This window comes from Colossoma macropomum, unplaced genomic scaffold, assembly GCF_904425465.1.
Source record: "Colossoma macropomum unplaced genomic scaffold, Colossoma_macropomum, whole genome shotgun sequence".
NCBI lineage: Eukaryota > Metazoa > Chordata > Actinopteri > Characiformes > Serrasalmidae > Colossoma > Colossoma macropomum.
This window is the reverse complement of record NW_023494790.1, coordinates 13,080,191-13,102,648: the sequence shown is the minus strand read 5'-3', so window position 1 is coordinate 13,102,648 and position 22,458 is coordinate 13,080,191. Positions and strand designations below refer to the sequence as shown.

Below are 22,458 nucleotides of genomic sequence, written 5' to 3'. Positions count from 1 at the left end.
TGCCATTTCCCCAGAAATATGAAATTACTTTTATCGGATTTTGCTCTTGTCCCTGGCTTATAAAGTAAAGCTCAGAAAAACATGTTTACGTCCAATTCAGTGGCAGCAGTGGTTGTGCTGAATAGGGAGGGGATGGGGCAGTGCACAGATACAGAGACAGTCAGTCAGAGAGAGAGAGGAAAAGCTGCCTTATCATCGAGCCTCATCCAATCAATAAACACAGCATGAAAGCCTAGCGTTCTCCTTTCTGACACATTAATATTCTTGGCTGCCTGAAACTGCAGCAACAGAAACCTGGGAAGGAAGGTCATTGGAGTTTCTTTTGTAGCCTGAGATGGCAGAATGGACAGAGTGACTCCCCAGAAATCCCAACATAGTCCAAAATGAATCTTGCATTTGGCATTATGATAAAAGTAACAAGATGAAAAATTCCTTTAGGTTGGAACATAAAGCTGTCAGAATTTTTGGTGACGCTTTATTTTGAGTGGCTCTTTTAGATGAAACAAACACTCAACAGACTCTCAGTATGGTCAGAAACATATGAGGATTAGGATTAGGTTCTGAGTTGAGGTTAAGGTTAGGGTTAGGATTAGGGCCAGAGTTAGGGTTTAGGTTTTGGGTAAGGTTGGGTTTCGCATAATGGAATAACATATTAACAATAAATCTACTTAATGTAAGTAATGTTTCAACAGTACATCTAAAAGATATTTACATCAATGTATTCAGATGCTTCACTACTGCTGCTTCACTTATATGTTGTTGATGTGTTACTGATAATCTGTTAAGAGTTTATTACTCATCTATAAAGGACCACTTCAAATAAAGTGTTACAGAATTTTTGATGCAAGTGTTTAAGACCTCATATAATTTCTTCTGCTATAGAACAGTTGCATCAGGATTGACCCTTGTAGTGGTATTTATTGTTTAAACATTTTTTAAAGTTTCAAAACCATCTCCCCCCCGATCCAAATGTGAAAACTAAGCTGTAAAAAGCAGCTCATTTTGAAATTCATTGGTTTTTGTGGTGTCACTAAAACCAATACATTTACATATATCCACCTATTTTCAGCCTACAGCAGTTTAGCCCCATCCATTTACCCTAAAGTCATTTGGAGTGTTTCAGCTCGGATTGCTTTTTGAATGAAGCACAATACAGGGCAGCCAACCAGAGCAATGGTCATTGACGTAGATTACATATATCAATCTTAAAAGCACAGTAACAAATTTTCTTTATTTGTTAAGATTACTGTAATGAGTACAGCATGTTTAAAATGCAGCAGCTATTAAGGAATCTGAACACATCACTCCCATTCTCAGTAGGCTTCATATATTGCCCATTCACATCTGATTGTTGAAGTACTCCTAAAAACATATAAAGCACTTCATGGTCTCGTCCTACCATACCCGAAACAATTACTTCATCCATATACGCCTGCTCGTAACCTGAGGACAGTCAATTCCGGTCTTCTTACAACCCCGCAATACAAATCATACTCTATAGGCAGATCTGATGTTTTCAGGGCTGTGTGGAAATCTGATCTTTTCAAATCCAGCCTGAGCCACTTTCATATGTGGTCCTAGATTGGATACATATCTGATTCATGGCCATGCAACCTTAATGTGACGCTCAGATTGGAATTCATGTGCTTTTTTTCCACTGCTCGTGCGCCATCATTCAGCGTTACCATGACAGCAGCGCCAAACAGAAATTAAAGCCTGTACATCATGGAAAAAGCAACACATCTCACCTTTTTCGCCTTCATCTCTCTCTAATAATGAACAGCTGAGAACTGATCAGAGTTAATTAGCTCCGCAGCAAAGCCTCGTTCTACTCGTTAGTTTGTTTGCTGATGATGCACGTGATTCATTCACGTGACATTACTGAGTAGGATGTGCGCATGAGGATCGTTTCAGGATGCTGGTTCATTCATATTAATGACAGATTTGAATCACTTACCTAAACGAGTGTGAACCATCGTGTCAGAGAGATCGGATTTGAGCAAAAAATCTGATTTGAGCAATGAGGCTTGTAATGTGAACATAGCCTTTGTGTGTTATTAGAGGTGCCATAGAATGCATTTATTCAGTATCTTAAATTATTCTCTGATGTCTACATAGAAGCTGTGTTACTTTGTAACAGTGAGGCACAATGATGGCTCACACGGAAGCAATATGTCGAAATAGTCACAGGCACTAAAATAAAAGGAACCTCTATGTAAATAAGCTAGGTTGTCATACTATTTAGTTAGCTATGCAAATTAAATTGGAACTTGCTAGCAGCAAACATTACCTATATTAGCGACTTGCTTTTGATATTGACAACAACACAAAGTACATTAGGCAAGCAAGCAAAGCAAGCAAATTTTAGTTATATAGCGCTTTTTACAACAGGTGTTGTCACAAAGCAGCTTTACAGAAAAAACAGGATTAAAGAAAGAAATCCGGGTCCAAAACAATTAAAGTTGTTAGCTCACTGTGAAACTTTAAATTTAAGGTGAGCCAGCTTCAACTGTCAAAAAGTGGACACAGCATGGCTGCTACTTACAGGTTGCAGTTGGGGTTGTGATGCTAATAAAGTTGAAACTGCTCGATATTGTCCAAGGTTTGAGAATCTGTTTGCAGTGAAATGTGCAGAGCAAACTAGCTAACAACTCTGATTTAAAGTTGTCAGGGATCTTTTGCAAGATGTGGCTTCCTATTCGCCAGCTTGTTTCACGAATTCCACCTTAAATGGTGCCACACTTTACATCTGGCGCCTGTACAAGCTGTAGCATTTCAGGTGGAATGAAACATTCGATTAAGAAGCTGGTGAATAGGAAGCCAACTTCAGCCTCGTTTGAGTGAACATCACCCAAGCCTGTTGACCTTTTACATTTAGAGCATTTAGCAGACGCTCATATCCAGAGCAGTGCTTTGTTGTGCTTTGTTGTGTACTCAGAGAAAGTATCTTCGCTAGTTACAAATAGGTTAGAGAGAAAGCTAGTCCTGAGCTCAGATATTGCTAGAAACAAAAGCCTGGCAATTAAGCACAAGGTTTGCCAAGGCTTGTGACTAACAGAGTCTAAGCTAATGTAAGTTTCAACTCAGAGCCTACTTTTACCAGCAGAAGGACAAATCTCAGTCAGAAGACAGAAGCACACTGGTTGGTTGGGCCTTCAGAAAGAAAGTTGCTGGTTCTTTGTAAAGGGCGTAAAAAGTGGCTGGAATGGTACATGTCTGCACATAGTCCCTCATTTTCTTGTTGTTGCTTCGTTGTCGTGTGTAAATATTAATGAGCTGAGACTGTTACATAACAGTCTAGGATTTTGGAACTGGTCTGTTTTACTGCCCTCTTTTGCAAATGCAGGATTTGTATTTGAAGGAGGTAACAACATTGTTTGAGTACGGTATGTCACTTCTATGTACCAAGCTCTCCTTATTTAACTAGGCCAATGTAAATACAGTTTTCCATTCTATGGCACCTTTAATGTAGTTGCTTCTATATTATGGAACTCACCTCAGAATATGCAGGCAACTCACAACATGCAAGTATTTGCATGACATTTTCACTGTGCATTAAGCAGCCCAAATTACAACCCAGGAGTTGACTCCTGCATTGTAGTGAAAGGACTTATAAGGACACAGTCATTTTTACTGGAAAAGAAGGTGCACCTGACAAACACTTGATTCCCAGTGATTCTGAAACAGTATCTTTATAATCAAGTTGGTCTTTGGATGTCATTACCAGAATCTGAACGCCACAATAAGAATATAGTGTATCACTTAGCAGGTCATGCAAGTCTATGTTCCAGTTATGCACCAATAGGTCAAGACTTTCATCTAATCAGAGTCCATTTCTCAACCACTGACACTTCACCTAACGGTCAAGTTATGCTGTCTTAGGCCCAGGTCAGTTCAGATAAACTTTAGTCTGAATCAGATAAAAGACAACACTGAATTTCCTCTCAGATATGAAACAGGGTAATAGTGAAGGTCATTGCCATTCATTGAATTACATGCAATATAAATCCAGGGCTATGGCTTATCAGTGTCTTTTGTAAGGCGCATTCCTCAAAGGTGCAAATGCCACCTTAGGTTCTCATGCTTGGTTCTGGATCTCCACAACTGTGAGGGCCAGTCAGACACCACCTGCAACAGGAAGGTGACACTGTGGTAGCTGCTAAAATAGCTGTGGGCTTCCTCCTGCAAGGATATATTTCACACCACTGTAAGAAATAGACATTCTTTTCAAATGAAAGTTTTCCTAAGTTTTTAAAATTCCATCAACATACACTTTTTGTCAGCATATCGGAGGCACCTAGTTTTTCAAAATGTTTTCTTTCTCAGTTTGTAATAACTTAACACATTAATTACAAAGCTGTTCAGATATTTCTTCGCAAAAAATAATACCAAATTGTTTTGCTACCCCTGTATTATGATATTGGCACTGAAACTTTTGAAGTATTTAAACCATATTTGTGCTCGTAACAGTAGTTTGGACAATAAAACCTGCAAATCGTGATTAACATAAAAGTGAGTTTTGCAAAATGTCCTCTTTGGTATTAGAAAACAAAAAGCTGTTTCATGGTCATTAAAAGAATTTTGTCCCCAAACGTTTGGCAGGCTGTGTATATGTGACTGGTGGAAACATGATGGTTTATGGCTAAATATTTGATTCATTTGTCTTATAATTAAAAGTAAAGTATGTTTTTTCTTTCTCCTGTAAAGTTATCATTTTGGAGACACAAGGTTTTGATCCGACAACAGCGACATGATGCATCCTTACCATCTTTTTCAGTATAAGCAATTATCCAAAAATTGGTTGACTGCTTCTTTTGGGTTGGTCACAGTGTAAATATGCAATGGCATTGGGGAGCCTATAGATTTACCAGTGTTATGTACAGGGCAACAGGTCATAGGCCACTCATTCTTTCCTCAAACGCTTTTATTCATGAATACGTAATCTTGCATTAAGCAAAAACTGTCTGGAAAAAAAACTAACCTAATGAGTTTGCACTAGAGGAGGTCATCCAGAAGAACAGAAGCAAGAGCTTCAGAGATGTGCTGTGGTACACAGTGGACACTCTCTCAGCCAGATATAATCTACAGTCCATGAGGACCGCCTGATTAATTCAGAAATAGTTACGTAACGCAACGCACAGACAAAAACACACACTCCGTGAGACTTCAGTCAGATGGGATTATTTAAAGCCGCCTGGTGTGTGAGTGTGTGAGTGAGTGCTTCAGAAATTCTCGTCCCCTGCTCTCCCTGACTGGACTAAAATCAATATTGCGGATATAAAATAAGTTCTTTCAGAATCAGTTACTGATATACCTCTTAAACCCAGCACACATATGCAGCTTTCAGTGATGCTGTTTTTGAGTCACCTTATGATGCGAGAGATTCTCAAGCTGTCTCCTCACTATCACAATTGCATTTAAAAGGCTCCAAGCTATGGGAGTCACTGAATGAATCCCTGATGGACCAACTCTTTCTCAGTCTGAGTGTAATATCATCAAATCCAATGCTCTTTGTAACTCCATCTCTTCCCCAGTTTCCAAGTGAACTGCTCCACCACATAGGGGCGCTAGAATCCAAAGGTCCATTACCCTGAAAAACCAGGCACAGATCTTCACTGACATTCCATTAGATACTGTACACAATCATTATGGCCCAGCACTGTTCTCTTGGCCTCCATTTAGACTCTTTCAATAGACTCTTTTCTTTGATCTGTCCACGGTTGGGGTAAGGAATGAGCTTCGGAATGGCGGACTGCCATCCATTTATCAAATAAACTGGGTCAGAGATTTTCAGTGGGCCACTCATGAAACAGGGAACGACAGCTTCCATTCCATGGGCTTAGCTCAGAGATTCCCAATCTTGGTCCTGGAGTACCCCTGCTCTGCACATTTCGGTGTTTTCCTTGCTCTGACAAACCTCGTCCGATTACTAACTAATAATCCAACTAATTAAAAAGGTCTTCCTGAGTTGAAGTGAGTGTGTTAGAGCAGAGAAAATCTCAAATTAATACCAACTGCTACCATTCTAATGTCTTTATACTGTTCCAGAATTGACCAGCCAAATGAACCAGAATTACTCTAGAACCAGGATTGGGAACCACTTCATGTGTCTAAACACACATAACAGGGCTCCTAAGCCCAAGAGCAGAGAACCTGGCTCCCCTCTGCCCATATCTACCTCAAACAAACAAGCCAGTGAGACAGCAAACACAACATGGCATCAGCAGTAGTGTGTTTACCTGGTCAATAACCAGAATCACATCAGAGGATGAAAGAGAAAATCATGTAAGCTCTTGAAATTCCCTGCATTGGGAAACTCTCAAAGTGCAGTGAACTAATTTCTATCTGTATGAAGAGACTGAAAGATGATTTAATGATGACACTAAAACAGGGCTCTGACGATATGGAATTTTGCCTGATATCGCAATTATCAGTATAGCGGGATATTAATTTTTTCACATAAACAAAGTGACATGTCGCTAATCTCTTGCTTAATTGCTCCCAGGAAGAAGAGAAGGTTGAATTGCATCAGAGGCATCATTCTAATTATAAGCCTGCAAGAGACCTCATCAAGACCAAAGCAAGGCCCTTTTTAAAGTGTTGCCAAGTAACACATAATATCATGTCCATAAACGTGCAGCTAGATCCATAATACATTTGGGGCATTTCTCAGAAGACTACAGGCCCCAGTGACTGCTACCTGGAGGCACTAAGATAGATCTTGGTGTTCCTGGTCAAAGGGCTTTGCCTGGACAGAGAGAAAGAGAGAGAGAGAGAGAGAGAGAGCGAGAAAGAGAGAGAGAGGCAGGGAGATAGGGCTGGTTAACGTTTAACCCGCCCAGCTTGTAAAGCAGCTCCAGGACAGTGAACCTTTGGAGTTTGATATGATGTGATTACAGAATCACCCCAGTGACACGTTGCCCAGTTTGCCAGAATGAAGGTTTGAGTCTTCCGGGAGGTGATCTCTGAAATTGCTCAGGTAAGCTCTCTTGTATTTTCCCTCACAGGTTGGGTGCCACTAACTGAGGCAGCTTGGGAAGATGTTCAACAAGCTGGCTCAGTTTCGTGGCTCTGCTTGTGTGTTATTTTTTCTTTTCCTTTTCCTCTTTACCAGTGATCTGAAACCAGTCTGCAAAACCAGTTCGATTCTGAAGTTATTGTCAAGGTAGGGTAAACGTAAGGCATTTGCATGTTAGCATGATTCAACTGAACTGACGGTAATGGATAGGGAATGAAAACTTTGCAGGCAAAATACAACTTCTTTCTTCCTGTCTCCACTTTATGAGGGCTGATGCTGCCGAGCACACAGTACGCTGCCTATTTGCCTAGTTTCAGCTGATAAAGGGCAATGGAGCTGCTCCTCATAGTGAATTGTTGCCTGGTGACTTTGGAAATGCGCGTAGTCATCATATGTGTGTAGCTGCCATATGTATTTAAAGACATAACGATTGGCAGCAGCTATTATTCGACTGCTGTAGCAAAAAACTATGATGAAATACAGTGATGATGGGATATGATAGAAGCATATGGCACACTACCCAACCACAGTGCTGTAAACATTAGAGTGTTATGCCATGCCATGAGGTTTGCATTTAACTTTTTCTCGAAATTCAATAATTGGAGGCAATAAACAAGCCACACGACTGAAAAATGTCAGTTTCTTTATCTTACAATGACTACCTACTTCAGCAAAGCCTTTTCAGGCAGTACAGGCCAACGCAGTGGCCTTCAGTTCTGTGTGTATTTAAGCTTTGGTCAACAAAGCCCCAAAAAGCAGGTACCGATCCGAGCGAGATAAGCCCCCGTCCAGTTATCTTGTTTATGCAAACGGTAACCAGGCTGGTGTGGAGAGCTAACTAATGGAGCTTTCTCCTACTGTATTAGTGGTCTCAGTAATGGGTGGCCTAATGCTCCGCTGCAAAACTGGCCTTCTCTATTATCTCAAATGTTTACTTACATTTCTTTCAGTCAACAGAATGTGATCATTGCAACAGTAAGGATTTTTTTTTAATGTCTCCTCTTCTGGGGCACTGAAAAACTGTCCGCATTTGCTGACTGGGAGAGATCCTGCGCTAATGGTTCGCTTTAATGTGAGTCATCAAAGTTAAAAACCTTTCATTTTCAACATGGGGCCTGGACAAAATAGCTGATTTTTTCCTAGTATTGCAGAAGCCGAAAGCAGCCAGCTGTCTTGTTGCTTGACAGACTGCAATGGTGATGTGGAATGGACATACAGATGCTGGACCTGCTGAAAGGTCAACTTTCTTGCGGCAACTTGGCTCCAGCAGTGTTAAGATCACCAAGGCAGGAGATTGTACTTCGACAGTTTCCCAGTGTAGGGCAGCACAGAGGAGCTTTTTAGACCGGTGCACCCATATTGGGACACACTTACAGCAGAAGACAATAGGCGTGAGATCATCACCTCAGTCGTGATTGAAGACCAGCGCTTAAGTGCCTTTGAAGACGAATCGCAGTCTCGTCGCCTTTGACCCCTATTCTGCAGGAGCGTGGCTTTGTTTTCATGTGTCCCCTTTGATCAAGTAGAGCTTGAAAGAGACAAAGACAGCCACTCCATTGATTATTTTGAAGGGCTTGGGGCTTCTGGTAGTCCATTTTCTTTGGGCTACCTGTGATTGAATCAGGCTTGTTACACAACAGCCTCATCATCGTCTGTGGTGTAGACAGATGAGGCTTGCTCTGATCTGCTGAGTGAGCACTGTTGTCAGCAATTTCAAAGATTTTGTAACTGATGGGGATGAATTCACTTCCTCTTATACGCTGAAAAATGTTGCTTTGAATTAACTTGAAAATGTACACATTGATTCCACATGAATGAATATAATCACAGTAATTGTGTTGACATCACTTATTCATGTAAAACCAATGTTCACATTTGAATCAAGTCAAGTCTAAGCAATATTTTTAAGAGGATTAAGAGGACAAATATGGAGAACTATTCCGCAAATTCAAGCAAATGTAGTCGCCTACTGCTCTGGATCACCACAGTTAATAATTACACAGTGGTCCTTGACCTAGAGCTGAGAGAAATGTCTCTCTCTGCACTCATATTGTTAACTTTAGCCACCAGAGAGAGAGAAGCAATTTGTGTGAAGAGTTTTCTTTATGAATCTCAAACAGGGAGAGGGTTAGCAACATAAATGAAAGTGGATTTTCTGCCCAGCAATGACTGAATGTGAATTTTGTCTGGTAAAACATAAAGTTAAACACGCAGTTATACGAATGTCACATGATGGTTCACCCTGGGGTTTGAAGTTTGTAAGGTAATCGATTTGATGTGTGCTTAAAATGTGACCCAAATGGACAATTCTCTGTGATGTTCTGTTTGCAACCTGACAAGGCGACATAAAAAGCCGTCATGGCTGTTCAGCATGAATCAGCAAGCCTTGTCTTGTCATTCACGTTGTGTTTGAACTTTGATTTAATTTCAGTGAGCACCCCTAATTCTGCTGATTTATTGCTGATAATCACTCACAATGGAAACCAATCAAAAATGTGGGGATGGACTGACTGGCACGCAGAAAGAGGCTGCTCTGCGCGCTCTCATCCAGCGCACAGGATATCAATTACACCAGGTAGGAGCCGCCACCAACAACAGACTGTATTACCAGCATGCCCAGGTTTAGGCAAAAGTTCAAAGAGGGAGTTTGGGACAGAAATAGAGGCAATTCAAGAAAGAATATCTCTAGATAATTGACCACATATATGAACATTAAGATCTTTGTAACACTTTGCTAAAGCCGGCATTAATAAGGCTACATAAGCCTTTCATGACAACTGACGTAAACCTATGTAAAATGTATATGTAAGGCTGATTTCAAAGTGTTTGTTGTTATACACTTTAAGGCTACACTTTCAGAATATCAAGATTGCCTTTATACCCCAAAATGAGCCTTTTTACATGTTTATGTAGGTTTATGTCAGTTGTCATGAATGTCTTATGAAGGTGTCATGTAGCTTTACAAATGTCCAAAAAGTGGCTCTTCCTTTGCATCACTCCAGTGAACCCTTTTTGGCACCTTTATTTCAAGAGTGCAATGTCAGGATGTTGTACTACAGTACCACCCTGTGGTGAGAGATGAACATTACTCTCTATGTCTGTCCCAGCCCAGCGCATTTAAAAGCATGCGGCACAGCAGCGTTCAGCTCCGGTATCAGGGCCGTCCTGCACTGCACAGACTGCTAGCGTTGCATGTTCAAAGGAATTTGCATAAGCTATTCTTATGAAACATTAGATTAGGGCTAGAGGTGGATTTAGCAGTCGGTCATAGCTTGTCTTTTTACTTCTTATGCATAAAATCCAACGGCTGTCATGAATTATTATTTCTCTCAGTGCTTCTGTTGATCACTTGGGCATGGATTAGTATTTTCAATGCAGCAACTAAGTGCAGTGCAGGCCCAGTACTGAATGCACTGAGCTAAAGCATCCTCTATCACTCCATCCTTGCAATGAAAAAAAATCACTTAGTGTGAGTAGTTCATCCGCCATTTACGCTTACTGGCCACTTTATTAGAAACACATACTTTTCTGGTATACGTTTAGAGACTGTTGAAGGACAGTTTGTGTTAGCTATCTTCTATCCTTTAGTCAGTGACCAGTTTCTGACCACAGAAGCTGCTCTTGGCTGGATGTTTTTGGGTGATGGACCACTGCCAGCTAAGCAGGGATACTGATGTGTGTGAAAACCAACACCACTGAGCCTGATACACTCATACTATGTATGCTACCATGCCACCATGTCACTGTCATTGCTGTGCTGAGAATGGTCTACCAGCCAAATAATACCTGCACAAAAGCAGCTTTGTGGTCAAGAACTGATTCAGTGAAGCATCGGGTAAAAAGTGGTTGTACATGACAACAAATGGTCTAGTCTGTAATTGTAAACTTATATAACTAGATGGACTTAATGAAGTGGCGAGTGAGGGTATAACACTGTGGTCATTAACTGATCTTAACCTGCTGATTCTCAGAAGTTTGTCATACCCTTTGTCTTGTTCTTCAGGAGAATGGCCAGAGGAGATATGGGGGTCCGCCTCCAGGTTGGGAAGGGCCACCTCCAGAGAGAGGCAGTGAAATTTTTGTGGGCAAGCTGCCTCGAGACCTCTTTGAGGATGAGCTGGTGCCTCTCTGTGAAAAAGTAAGAACAAATTTGAAAACAAGCACTGTAGACCCTGCAATAGATTTCTTAACATGAACTGTAAGTGCTGAAAAAGCTGTAATTTTATGTTAATTATTCCTTATTGAAACAGAAGAATTCTGTTTATTGAAAGTGCAGATCCTAACCTTTAAGTAAGTACCACATTCGTGTTTATGAGTAGAAGGGAAGACATTTTATTATGATTTGAATTTTATGAAAAGTTATTGCTGTGTTGCAGTGTTGTTTCGTAGAAAGGAAGAAAAAACATCCTTTACATTTTTCCCACAGTTTTTGTCATCATTTACATTGAAGCAAACTGAAAAAGTCAGATGTACAGACGCAGAATGTCTGTTGTCAGAATTTAAAGAGTTATATATGTTAATGTAGTAACTATGTAATGAATTATGTAGTTATGTAATTATATTTACATAATACAATTGTTGTAAAGCAAAAATAATTCTAGACTACTATGAGTTAAATAAACAAAAGTTTCTCATGTAAAAAGAGGAAAGATCTTTTGGTGTCTTCTAATTTTTTTTTAAGTCTTTTTTTTGGTCTCTCCACAGTTTGGCAAAATATATGAAGTACGGATGATGATGGATTTCAATGGCAACAATCGAGGTTATGCTTTTGTCACCTTCAGCACAAAACAAGAAGCCAAGAATGCCATGAAGCAACTCAATAATTATGAAATCAGGTAATATGTTAGTCTACCCTTATAAGTCCTATCACTAGCCACTTTATGAGCTCCATCTACATTATCAGCCCTATATACAGGTGTACAAATACAGACTGTAGCCCATCTGTAGCCCATCATACACAATTAGTGGTATTGATGTGTGTGGCACTGGTATGGGTGTATCAAGCACAGTGTTGCTAGGGTTGTTCTACTAGGCTGGGAGTGGTCCACCACCCAAAAACCACCAGCCAAGAGCAGCTGTGTGGTCTGAAACTACAGGCTATTTTGGACTAAAGGATGGCGAACAACAATTGTGCATGGCAACACTTGAACTCTGCTATATAACAATGACATAACCATGTCATAAACATGTAATGGCAGATTTCTTATGCTGTCATTAGTTGACATTTTATGTCCAGTAATATAACAATGTCATGTTACCATTACCGGTAATATATTCTTTTATGACAGTTAACTAGAGTACACTTTGCAAAAATTAGCATTTGATATAAGCTAGCATGACATCAAATGGCATGTCACGGCATATGTTTATAGCATGGTTATGTGAAGTGTTAGCTTGTACATCAGCACATGGATTACAGTCTCTAACTGTACATCAGCATGGTGGGCTACAAAATAGAGGTTTCTAACAAAGTGGCCCGTGAGTGTGTATGACTAAAGCACTCTGCAACTGAGATGACACCTCTGTGATCTTTCTTTAGAAATGGCCGTCTCTTGGGTGTGTGTGCAAGTGTGGACAACTGTCGCCTCTTCGTGGGGGGCATCCCCAAAACCAAGAAGAAGGAGGAAATCTTGGCTGAGATGAAAAAAGTGACGGACGGAGTGGTGGAAGTGATAGTTTACCCCAGTGCTGCAGACAAGAGCAAAAACAGAGGCTTTGCCTTCGTGGAGTACGAGAGCCACCGTGCCGCTGCCATGGCCAGGCGGAAGCTACTGCCAGGTAAAAACTGACTTAGACAAAGAAAGCAAAGCTTCTATCAGTTGAGCGCTGACATTAACAAAAGACCGAAGATGCAGATGTATATGCAGATATATGGTAATGCTTGAATGTACTGTAGTATTTTGTCCTTCTTAGTGCTGGCATGACAAATGATTGTGATTCTGCAGGCCGAATCCAGCTTTGGGGTCATGCCATCGCTGTGGACTGGGCAGAGCCAGAAGTGGAAGTGGATGAGGACACCATGGCCACTGTGAAAATCCTCTATGTGAGAAATCTAATGCTTGCCACAACAGAGGAGACCATAGAGAAGGAGTTTAATGCCATTAAACCTGGTAAGTCAAATAATAACTGGCACAGAACAAACACATAACAGTTACGTTCAACAATATCATAAAGTGCTACTGGAAGAGTATACAACATATAAAGATTAAATAACATTTAAAGGTTCAGTCAGTCTGCATGAATGAGTTCAGGTTTAAGTAATGTGAAAAATAAACAGGCAGTTTATTTACAGTATAAATTGATACTGTTTGGATGTCACCAATGAGCCAGGATTTTCTAAATTAAATTTCTACAATAAAATTTCAAGCGGTCTGTTCTAATTGAAACGACATGTTCGCAGAATTATCTAATAGTCATTTGATTTGTTGGCCTGTGTCCAATAGTAATTGAGTATGCTGCAAAGCAATACATCCTCAGTTCACAGGTCAAGTTAACTTTTTAGAAACTAATGAGACTTAAATGACCCATATCGATGAAAACTGAATTTTCCTTACTTTTTTTTGTAAAATACTCAATTTATCCACTAAGTAGACATTTAAAATTGTCATTTAAAATGTTTAAAATATGCACTACGTTCACATGTGGAAATTTACCTGCAAAAACAGTCAGTTTTGAATTCATTGTGGTTGTGATATCACAACCATGAACACATTTTCGTTCTCATTCCTCCAGTTTGGCCTATGGCAGTTTAGTCTGTTTCATGTTGAAGTGATGAGTGTTGTTGCTGTCTGTAACATAGTTATTGGAGTGAAATATGTGGAGAAAATGGTTAGCATAGTGCTGTTCCTGACTTTTGGGAAGTAAATGTTTGATTGCAACCTTCTAAAAGATCCAGAAGTCTGAAAGAATTAAAAGAATTAAATTCATCCCTGAGGATTGGACTGCTTTTGAATGTTGAATGTGGGTCCATCTATGTTTGTACACACACACACACACACACACACACATACACATTTTCTAAGCTGCTCATCCTCCTGGGTCGCAGGGGTGATGAAGCTTATCCCAGCCCTCATTGAGCGGAAGGCAGGAAACACCCTGGACAGGTCTCCAGTCCATCACAGGGCATTTGAACATGGAAACTTACTTAAAGACATTATGGAGGCTTAGCGGCAGAATTAAAAATGTATGTGATCTCACAGGTGCAGTGGAGAGAGTGAAGAAGATCAGGGACTACGCCTTCGTTCACTTCTCTCAGAGAGAGGATGCCATTACAGCGATGAAGGCCCTGAATGGAAAGGTACACATATACACTGTTTCCTTAGTTTAAATCTGTTACAATACCGTATATGTATTCAATAATATACACCCAGTTTGGTTACATTTCCAAAATGAGTCTGAAATTAAGTCATTACTCAGATTCAAGTACAAGTTTAAATTAAGACATTATTGGAAGCTGTAAAAATAGAAAATATTAAATGTATACAAAGTGATAAACAGAGCTGTAGATGACTCTGTAATAACGGGCAAGGCTGAATAGCATTAAGAATAAAGTTATAATAAAATTAGAGATAGATTGAGCCATTATCTTGATAAAATGCTGAATCTTATATCAAAAGGGAAAAAATAATGAATCCAGTAATAACTTGAAAATACTTTGTAGTGTCTAGTTTATATTTCAGTCTACATTATACAAGAGTGTAGGGTATTATTTACCCTACATAAAAAAATAAAAACAATTATTTATGTGACAAGTGATTCCAAACTTCTGAATAGAAGTGTACATAGTAAACTAATGATCAATAAACACTTTGCGTCTTCAGGTTGTTGATGGCTCTCCGATAGAGGTGACGCTAGCCAAGCCTGTAGATAAGGACAGTTATGTCCGTTACACTCGTGGCACAGGAGGACGTGGTACTGCCCTGCTGCAGGGTGACTATACCTACACTCTGGGCCAGATGTATGACCCCTCGGCTGCCTACCTGGGTGCCCCTGTGTTTTACGCCCCACACGCGTATGCAGCTCTCCCGAGCCAGTTCCGCTTCCCCACAGCCAAAGGTCATGTAGGGGCACGGGGGCTGGTGCGCTCGCCTTCTGTCAGAGGTGAGTGTTGTACCTAAATCACAGGCTAATCAATCTTTTCTGAACACAAGTTAATCTCAAATCAATAGGCAACAAAATTTGCTTCTTTAACTCCTTAAATGGCCAGGACTTACCAGTTTTACTACACACTTCCATAACCTAAGAATAGCTCAGCCAGTTTGCATTGAAGTGCCTGTAGTAACTGTATAATAAGCCTTAGTATGTGATAAGCCTGGGATTTTAAGGGGTTAATTGTGCACTGGAGTTTTAAGGATAATGTAGCTAACAAGTAATAGGAACTTGGACCCCACACTTAGCATTTTAGAAACTACATGTCTACATTATCATAGGCCTGTAGTCTAGAAGTAGAAGATGTTAGCCAGCAACTGAAAGGCTACGGGTTCAAATCCCCAGACTGGCTGGGTGGTTGTACATCCGTCTATGCCAGGTGGTGCTGCTCCCAGACTGGACACTGTTAGGCAGCAAAATGACACATTTCTGTTGTAGGATTCATGAATTACATCATAGCACTTGCCTCAAACCACACTGAGTTGTTAAGTGGTCTCAAATAGCTTGATTCTGTAGTTTCTGACATGCTGTTAAAAAACTGGCAATTCTGTTTTAGGTGACTTATAGTAATAAATAGAGAATCAATGCTGTTTGAGGCAAGTAACTTATGTGATGATTAAGGCATGCAATTTTAATGAATCTAGTTGTTGGGTTAAAAGCTACTATTACTCAATAGCTACATTAGCCTCAGAGCTCCAGTACAAAATTAAAGAAGCCAAAAATTGGGGACATTTGATTTCTGTCATGAATACATTGCCTTTTTGAACAATGCTAGTTTTGTGTTTTTTAATCAACTTTTAAACAGACAACAAATATTGGTGGGTATGTCCTGCTCACTTAGCCTGTCGAAAAGGCTATAACATTTTGCATAACACTAAAATATGCTAAATGTCTTTATGATAGCTACTTATCAAGACTGTAAGTAAGACTGTATCTATTTCTGGCATTTGGTGCAGCATTTTGAATATGTTCTCCATGCCTGCATAATACAGCCATGTAATGTCGATCAAATCTCATTGGAAATTGGGGTACCATTGTTTTGAAATCCATAAATGTAATGACACAAGAAATCAGAGCTACTTTAACAGAAAATCAAAAGGGAGCCTGTACTGTGCTGGCTTGGAAAGATTTTCTCTGAATCTTGATTGAAACCCAGGTGATTTCTGGTGATTTGATTTGATTTAATGCCTTCTTGCATTCCTAGAAATTTACATGAATGTGCCTGTAGGGGCGGCGGGCGTGCGTGGTTTGGGCGGCAGAGGGTACCTCGCCTATGCAGGCGTGGGCCGTGGCTGTCCAACCTACCAGCTAAAGACAGACAAACGCCCTGAGGACAAGCTCTACGATTTGCTCCCTGGCATGGAGCTCACACCTATGAACCCTGTGACCCTAAAGCCCCAGGGAATCAAGCACGCTCCACAGGTACTCTTATGAACACACAGGGCCTGTTTCTGTTTTCAGTACATTCCTGACACACACACTTCAACAATTTTTCCTACTGTTCACATGATCAGCGTAAAGGAGCAATGCTTTGCGTTTTGCAGATCTTGGAGGATATCTGTCAGAAGAATAATTGGGGACAACCAGTGTACCAGCTTCACTCTGCCATCGGACCAGATCAGAGGCAGCTGTTCCTTTACAAAATCACTATCCCTGCTCTGGCCACCCAGTACCCCAACATGTGAGCTCACCTTTATTTATGTAGCACCTTTTGTACAAATGTATCACAGGACAGATTGCAAAATATAAAACTGTAAATAAATAAAACCACATTAATATATATGTTGTGTAGTCGTATTTAAAAGTTTGAATACCCCCGGTCAAGTGAAAATAAGTTCACGTCCTCTACAGAGCATAAATATAGTATTTTCTTCACATATTATTGCACAATTTGTATTACCTTTTTTAGAGTTTAACACACTGAAAAAAATCAATCAACTTTTGCAGAAGTAATAATTTTTGTTTTTTTTCAATATGTTGTCATGTTTCTTTTTCAATATGTATTAATTACTGAGGGAAAAAATGAAAAGTTAAGAATGTCTTTCCTTCTCCTAGAAAGTTACCATTTTGGAGATGCGTGTATTTTATATATTTATATTTTGTATATTATATATTTTAGACACTGTCTAAAATATATAATGATACTCTCATTGGCCACCTTTTAATTATAACAAATAAAAAATTATAAGACATTTAAATATTATAATGAAGTGCCACATCTACAGATAGATCTGCCTTTTATCTACATTCCTTGCTCAGTGTCCTTTTTATCAAGTCTCCTTACCATATATGCACTTCTGGTTCTACTGCTGCTGACTATAGTCCATGTATATCTCTGTATACTTTGTTAGTCCCCCCTTTACCCTGTTCGTTAATGGTCAGGACCCCCACAGGACCACCACAGAGCACTTATTATTTTGCTGATAGATCATTCTCAGCACTGCAGTGACACTGATGTGGTGGAAGGTTTGTGTGTGTGCGTGTGCTGCACAGAGTGGATCATACACAGTAGTGTTGTAGAGTTTTTAAACAACTCAGCGTCACCACTTGACTGAAAAAGAGTACATCAACCAAAAATATCCAATCAGCAGTGTGTAGTGGCCAGAAACAGATGAGCTATCATCTTAAACTACAGCTACAAGGTGGACCAAAGAGTTATATATGTCTAATAGAGTGAACAGTAAAATGTATATCACAGTCCTAATGTTGCTTATTTGCACCTCCATAGACACCCATTCACCCCAGCTAAGCTGTGTGCAGCAGTGGATGAAGCTAAAATCCATGCTGCAGAGCATGCACTGCAGACTCTGGGCCTGCAGACAGAGGGCACTGATGCATCTGCTGCTGCCGCCGCCGCTGCTGCTGCTGCTGCCACTGCTGCTGCTGCAGCATTTCCAGGTATGTAAGGTCTGTAAGACACTTATTATGAATTATTATGACTGCTTATGTTCTCAGCTTGAAAAAGTTATCCAGTGCAGAGTCGTTCTGCCTGAACTGATAAGAAGATGGGAAAGAGCTGCATAACCTAATAACATAACTTAAAAAGAGGCCGGAAAAAAATTAAGGAATAAATATACCATACTGCTGAGATACTCAGGTTGTAGACATAATGTAGAATTGGCAACATTAGAGGCATCAGGAAAATGTCTGTTTGCTTGACCATGCAGCAGGCATTTGTGGCTATATGTGTAGCAGCTTTAAAATATGCAGTTCCCTGCAGGAAACATCATGAATAGCTTGGCTGAGGATATAAATATAGTACTGTGCAAAAGTTTTAAACACCTGAGAAAATTCTATTTAAAAAGCTATTCAATTGGGCAGAAAAGTTGGGATGCTGTGTAAAATGTAGATAAATGTAAATAAAAACAGAATGCAATGATTTGCAAATCTCGCAGACCCATTTTACCCACAATAGAACTCAGAACACATATCAGATGTTGAAAGTGAGACATTTTATCATTTCATGAAAAAATATTAACTCATTTAGAACTTAATGGCAGATCTCAAAAAAATGGGGACGGGCAACAAAAGGCTGGAAAAATAAGTGGTACTATTAAAAAACAGCTGGAGGAGCAATTTGCAACTAACTCATGACTGGGTATAAAAAAAGCATTTTAGAGAGGCGGAGTCTCTCAGAAGCAAAGATGGACAGAGGTTCCCCATCTTTGAAAAACTGCATTTAAAAATTGTGGAACAATTTCAGAAAAATGTTCCTCAATGTAAAATTGATTATAAGATTTTGGATATCCCACCATCTACAGTACATTATATCATCAAAAGATTCAGAGTACTGGAGAAATCCCTCTATGAAAGGGACAAGGTCGACGGTCAGTGTTGGATGCTTGTGAGCTTTGGGCCCTCAGACAGCACTGCATTAAAAACAGGCATGATTCTATACTGGAAATCACTGCATGGGCTCAGCAACACTTCCAGAAATCATTGTCTGTGAACACACTTTGCTGTGCAATCCACAAAAGCAAGTTAGAGCTGTATCATGCAAAGAAGAAGCCACGATCCAGAGACGCTGCCGTCTTCTCTGGGCCAATGCTCATTAAAAATGGACTGAGGCAAAATGGAAAACTGTTCTGTGGTCAGATGCATTAAAATTGGAAATTCTTTTTGCAAACCACGGATGCCGTGTCCTGCAGACTCAAGAGGAGAGGGACCATCCAGCTTGTTATCAGCGCACAGTTCAAAAGCCTGCACCTCTGATGGTATGGGGTTGCATTAATGCCTATGGCATGGGCAGCTTACAGTCTGCAAAGGCACTATCAATGCTGAACTGTATATAGAGGTTTTAGAACAACATATGCTCCCATCCAGATAATGTCTCTTTCTGGGAAGGCCTTGCATATTTCAGCAAGACAATGCTAAGAGGGGATGCTACACAATAATAGACATGGCCCTGTCCCAACTTTTTTGAAATGCGTTGCTGCCATCAAGTTCTAAATGAGTTAATACTTTTCATGAAATGGTAAAATGTTTCACTTTCAACATCTGATATGTGTTCTATGTTCTATTGTGTATAAAATATGGGTCTATGAGATTTGCAAATCATTGCTTACACAGCATCCCAAATACGTAAAACAGGTACAAATAAGTTTTGGCATTGAGCTGTTGTTTTTACCTGCATTTTTAGATACGTAAGTCTTCTCAACACAAAACAATAATTATTTAACATTAGACAATAATTATTTTATAAACTCAGGAGGCAGTTAATAGTTTAACCACTGTTTAAGATGCCAGTACCAGCATTTAACGTTCTCCCTCTAATGTCTCTCCCATGTTGCTCCAGGTTATGCAATAGCCAACACTGCTGCCACAGTTGCTGCTTCCCAGCTCAAACAGACTGTGTCTCTGGGTCAGGACCTGGCGGCGTACACCACCTATGAGGGTTATCCAGCGTTCGCCGTGGCAACCCGTGGAGATGGCTACGGAGTGTTTTAAAGCCAGCAACAAAATCTCAGTCAGCCACAGTCAAACCTGCACGTGCCCATTTCTGCCCCATGCGGAAGTGTCTCATGACACCTCAGCCTGAAGACACATTGCTTTAGAGGAGCAGAGACCATTGCTAATATTACCGTCCAGCAGATTGCCAGCATGATTTAGCTCACTTTCCAATATCATAGTACATGGTTTTAACTTATCTCAGGAATGGACAATCTGAGGGCTGTTAACAGCAAAGTTTCAAACACATCTGTTATAAAAAAGTACACTCAATATCCACTTTAGAAAAACACCTACATTTACTTCCACTCACTGGCCACACTGTGAGGTCCACTTACCTTTTAGCCAGCGAGTGTAAGTCCTCCATGTCCATTACATAATGATGAAGACTCTACGGCAACTGAAACAAGGTTGAAAAAACTGCCAATATATTTTTAAATGATTGGATATGATTACCTTGGTAGTGAAGAAGATGTAAGATTCATTTCTCTTGCCAGAGATACACCCTACTCAGTTTACTTCTGTTTGGACAACCTCGCGTTTTATGTTTTTATTAACGCTGCCTTTAAATGAACTTTTAGGGATGTCCTACACAGAAACCAGACTCTATCCTATAGACCATGAATACTCTGTATCGCCATAGATAGCTTTCATACTTCTTTGATATTTAAAGTTCGTGCTAGTTTTGTTTCAGTATTTACTTTAACAAAGACAATATCAGGAATGTTTCATGTAAGGAAAATGTGTGGACATAAGCTGTCACATTTACTGTTCATCGTGTTTTTTTTCCTTTTCTTTTTTAACAAACGTGACACTTTTTAGACATTTAGTTTATAAGTCTTTTCCTTTTATTACTGCATTTATAAATGATAGTTCCAGGCTTGCTACCTACTACAAGCTTTAAACATCCCACCTCATCCTTTGATGAACGATGACTGTGAGACGTTTCTCATAACACGGTTTTGTCAGACATGGAGATGCCTAAGCAGTGACAGTATTAAAGTGTGTGTAGCACTTAGAACTTATTTTTGTACCAGAATTCCAACGTTATTTGTATGACGTTGTTTTAAGATGTTGCAAATCATCTGTCTCAGTGATTGGCATAAAACCTGAGGGAAAATCATAAGAGGGTGATATTTCAATTCCAAACATCATTGTGCTGTGAAATGAGAGGGAGTGATGGGATAATTTGAATCTGTCATCTAGCATCAATAAATTAAGTTCAATTCTGAAGCTGTTTCTCTTTTATTGTTTTTTATTATGCTGATGAAAAGAATGAACAAATCACCAATTACAGCCATATAAAGTCATAAAACTTACAACCTCTATAAAAAAGAGAAACAGTCTTTGCTGATGGAACATTTAAAAATTCATTTACATACATAAACTGTGATCACAGCATTCATTATACATGCCAAGGATGAAACGATATGAAAATACGGTATAATTATCTAATATCGCTGGGTTTTTTTAACGCATTATATCATTAAATCTCTGCTTTTCACAACTGAGCCTTCAACAAGAAGAAACCATTAGCTTTCTAGCAAACTATTTGTAGCTACTGTGTCCTTTTACTTTTTTGTCATTTTAGAATAGCAAGCACAATACCTTTTCATTAAACCTGCTCATGGGTTCCATTGAGAATGCCTGTTAGCTAATTTAGCTAATGTAAGCTAATCTTCCAGTAAGCTAATGGGTTAGCTTAGGTAGCCAGTAATAAACTCAAGCATGTTTCAGTAATTTTGTTATTAAAAGCTTTAAGTATTAATCTTTAGGTAGCACTTTATTTCACCGCATGATGATCAAATTTCAAGTTTATTATACTTAGTGTAAAAATCTGGATGAATGAAGCAAAAACAGCACAGGATTAAGGAAAAAATGGAAGTAATACAACCTAACCAGTGAAACGAGACTTTCGATACAAAGACTATCTACACAATACACGCGAATATAACGAACAGTCAAGCTTCTAAATCTAAAAGGCAGCCAGCACAAAGTTCAGAACAGATTTTAACGAGCGAGCCTACACAGAACTACAGCTCCCATCTGCAGCGATGGCTTCACACGCAGCGACGGCACGCACGAAAACCGGAAGATGTGGACTGGAATACTGGATTGAACTGTATCGGCCTGTGCTCAGACGTACTCAGTAATTCATCAGATCCTGTGCAATCCAGGACTCCAGTCCACTTCTTCCGGGTTTCCCCATGTCTCGTCGCTGCGCGCGGGACTGTTCGAGATGTCCTCAAGGGTACCATAGACCACAAACTATTAAGTGGACTTGTTTTTCTACATTTGTTCCTCCTTGCCGCTCCAGATCTCTCAGTGGTTCAGTGTTTACATGC

General features: G+C 39.8%; 1 protein-coding gene across 5 annotated transcripts; it reads left to right on the top strand.

Moving 5' to 3' along the window:
* The first annotated feature begins 6,846 nt into the window (after positions 1 to 6,846).
* Positions 6,847 to 21,346, top strand: a1cf (apobec1 complementation factor). 5 transcript variants are annotated; one of them, XM_036572199.1, is made up of 12 exons: positions 6,847 to 6,979; positions 9,450 to 9,593; positions 11,022 to 11,156; positions 11,723 to 11,853; positions 12,558 to 12,796; positions 12,964 to 13,128; positions 14,218 to 14,315; positions 14,839 to 15,118; positions 16,395 to 16,588; positions 16,711 to 16,847; positions 17,895 to 18,064; positions 19,962 to 21,346. In XM_036572199.1, exons 2-12 carry the CDS (start codon positions 9,495 to 9,497, stop codon positions 20,111 to 20,113), a joined length of 1,800 nt encoding a protein of 599 aa, XP_036428092.1. In that variant the 5' UTR covers positions 6,847 to 6,979; positions 9,450 to 9,494; the 3' UTR covers positions 20,114 to 21,346. The 5 variants fall into 5 exon arrangements, with proteins under 5 accessions (XP_036428092.1, XP_036428090.1, XP_036428094.1 ...); XM_036572197.1 differs by having other exon boundaries at positions 16,371 to 16,588; XM_036572201.1 differs by having other exon boundaries at positions 16,371 to 16,588; positions 17,895 to 18,073.
* Positions 21,347 to 22,458: the final 1,112 nt, after the last annotated feature.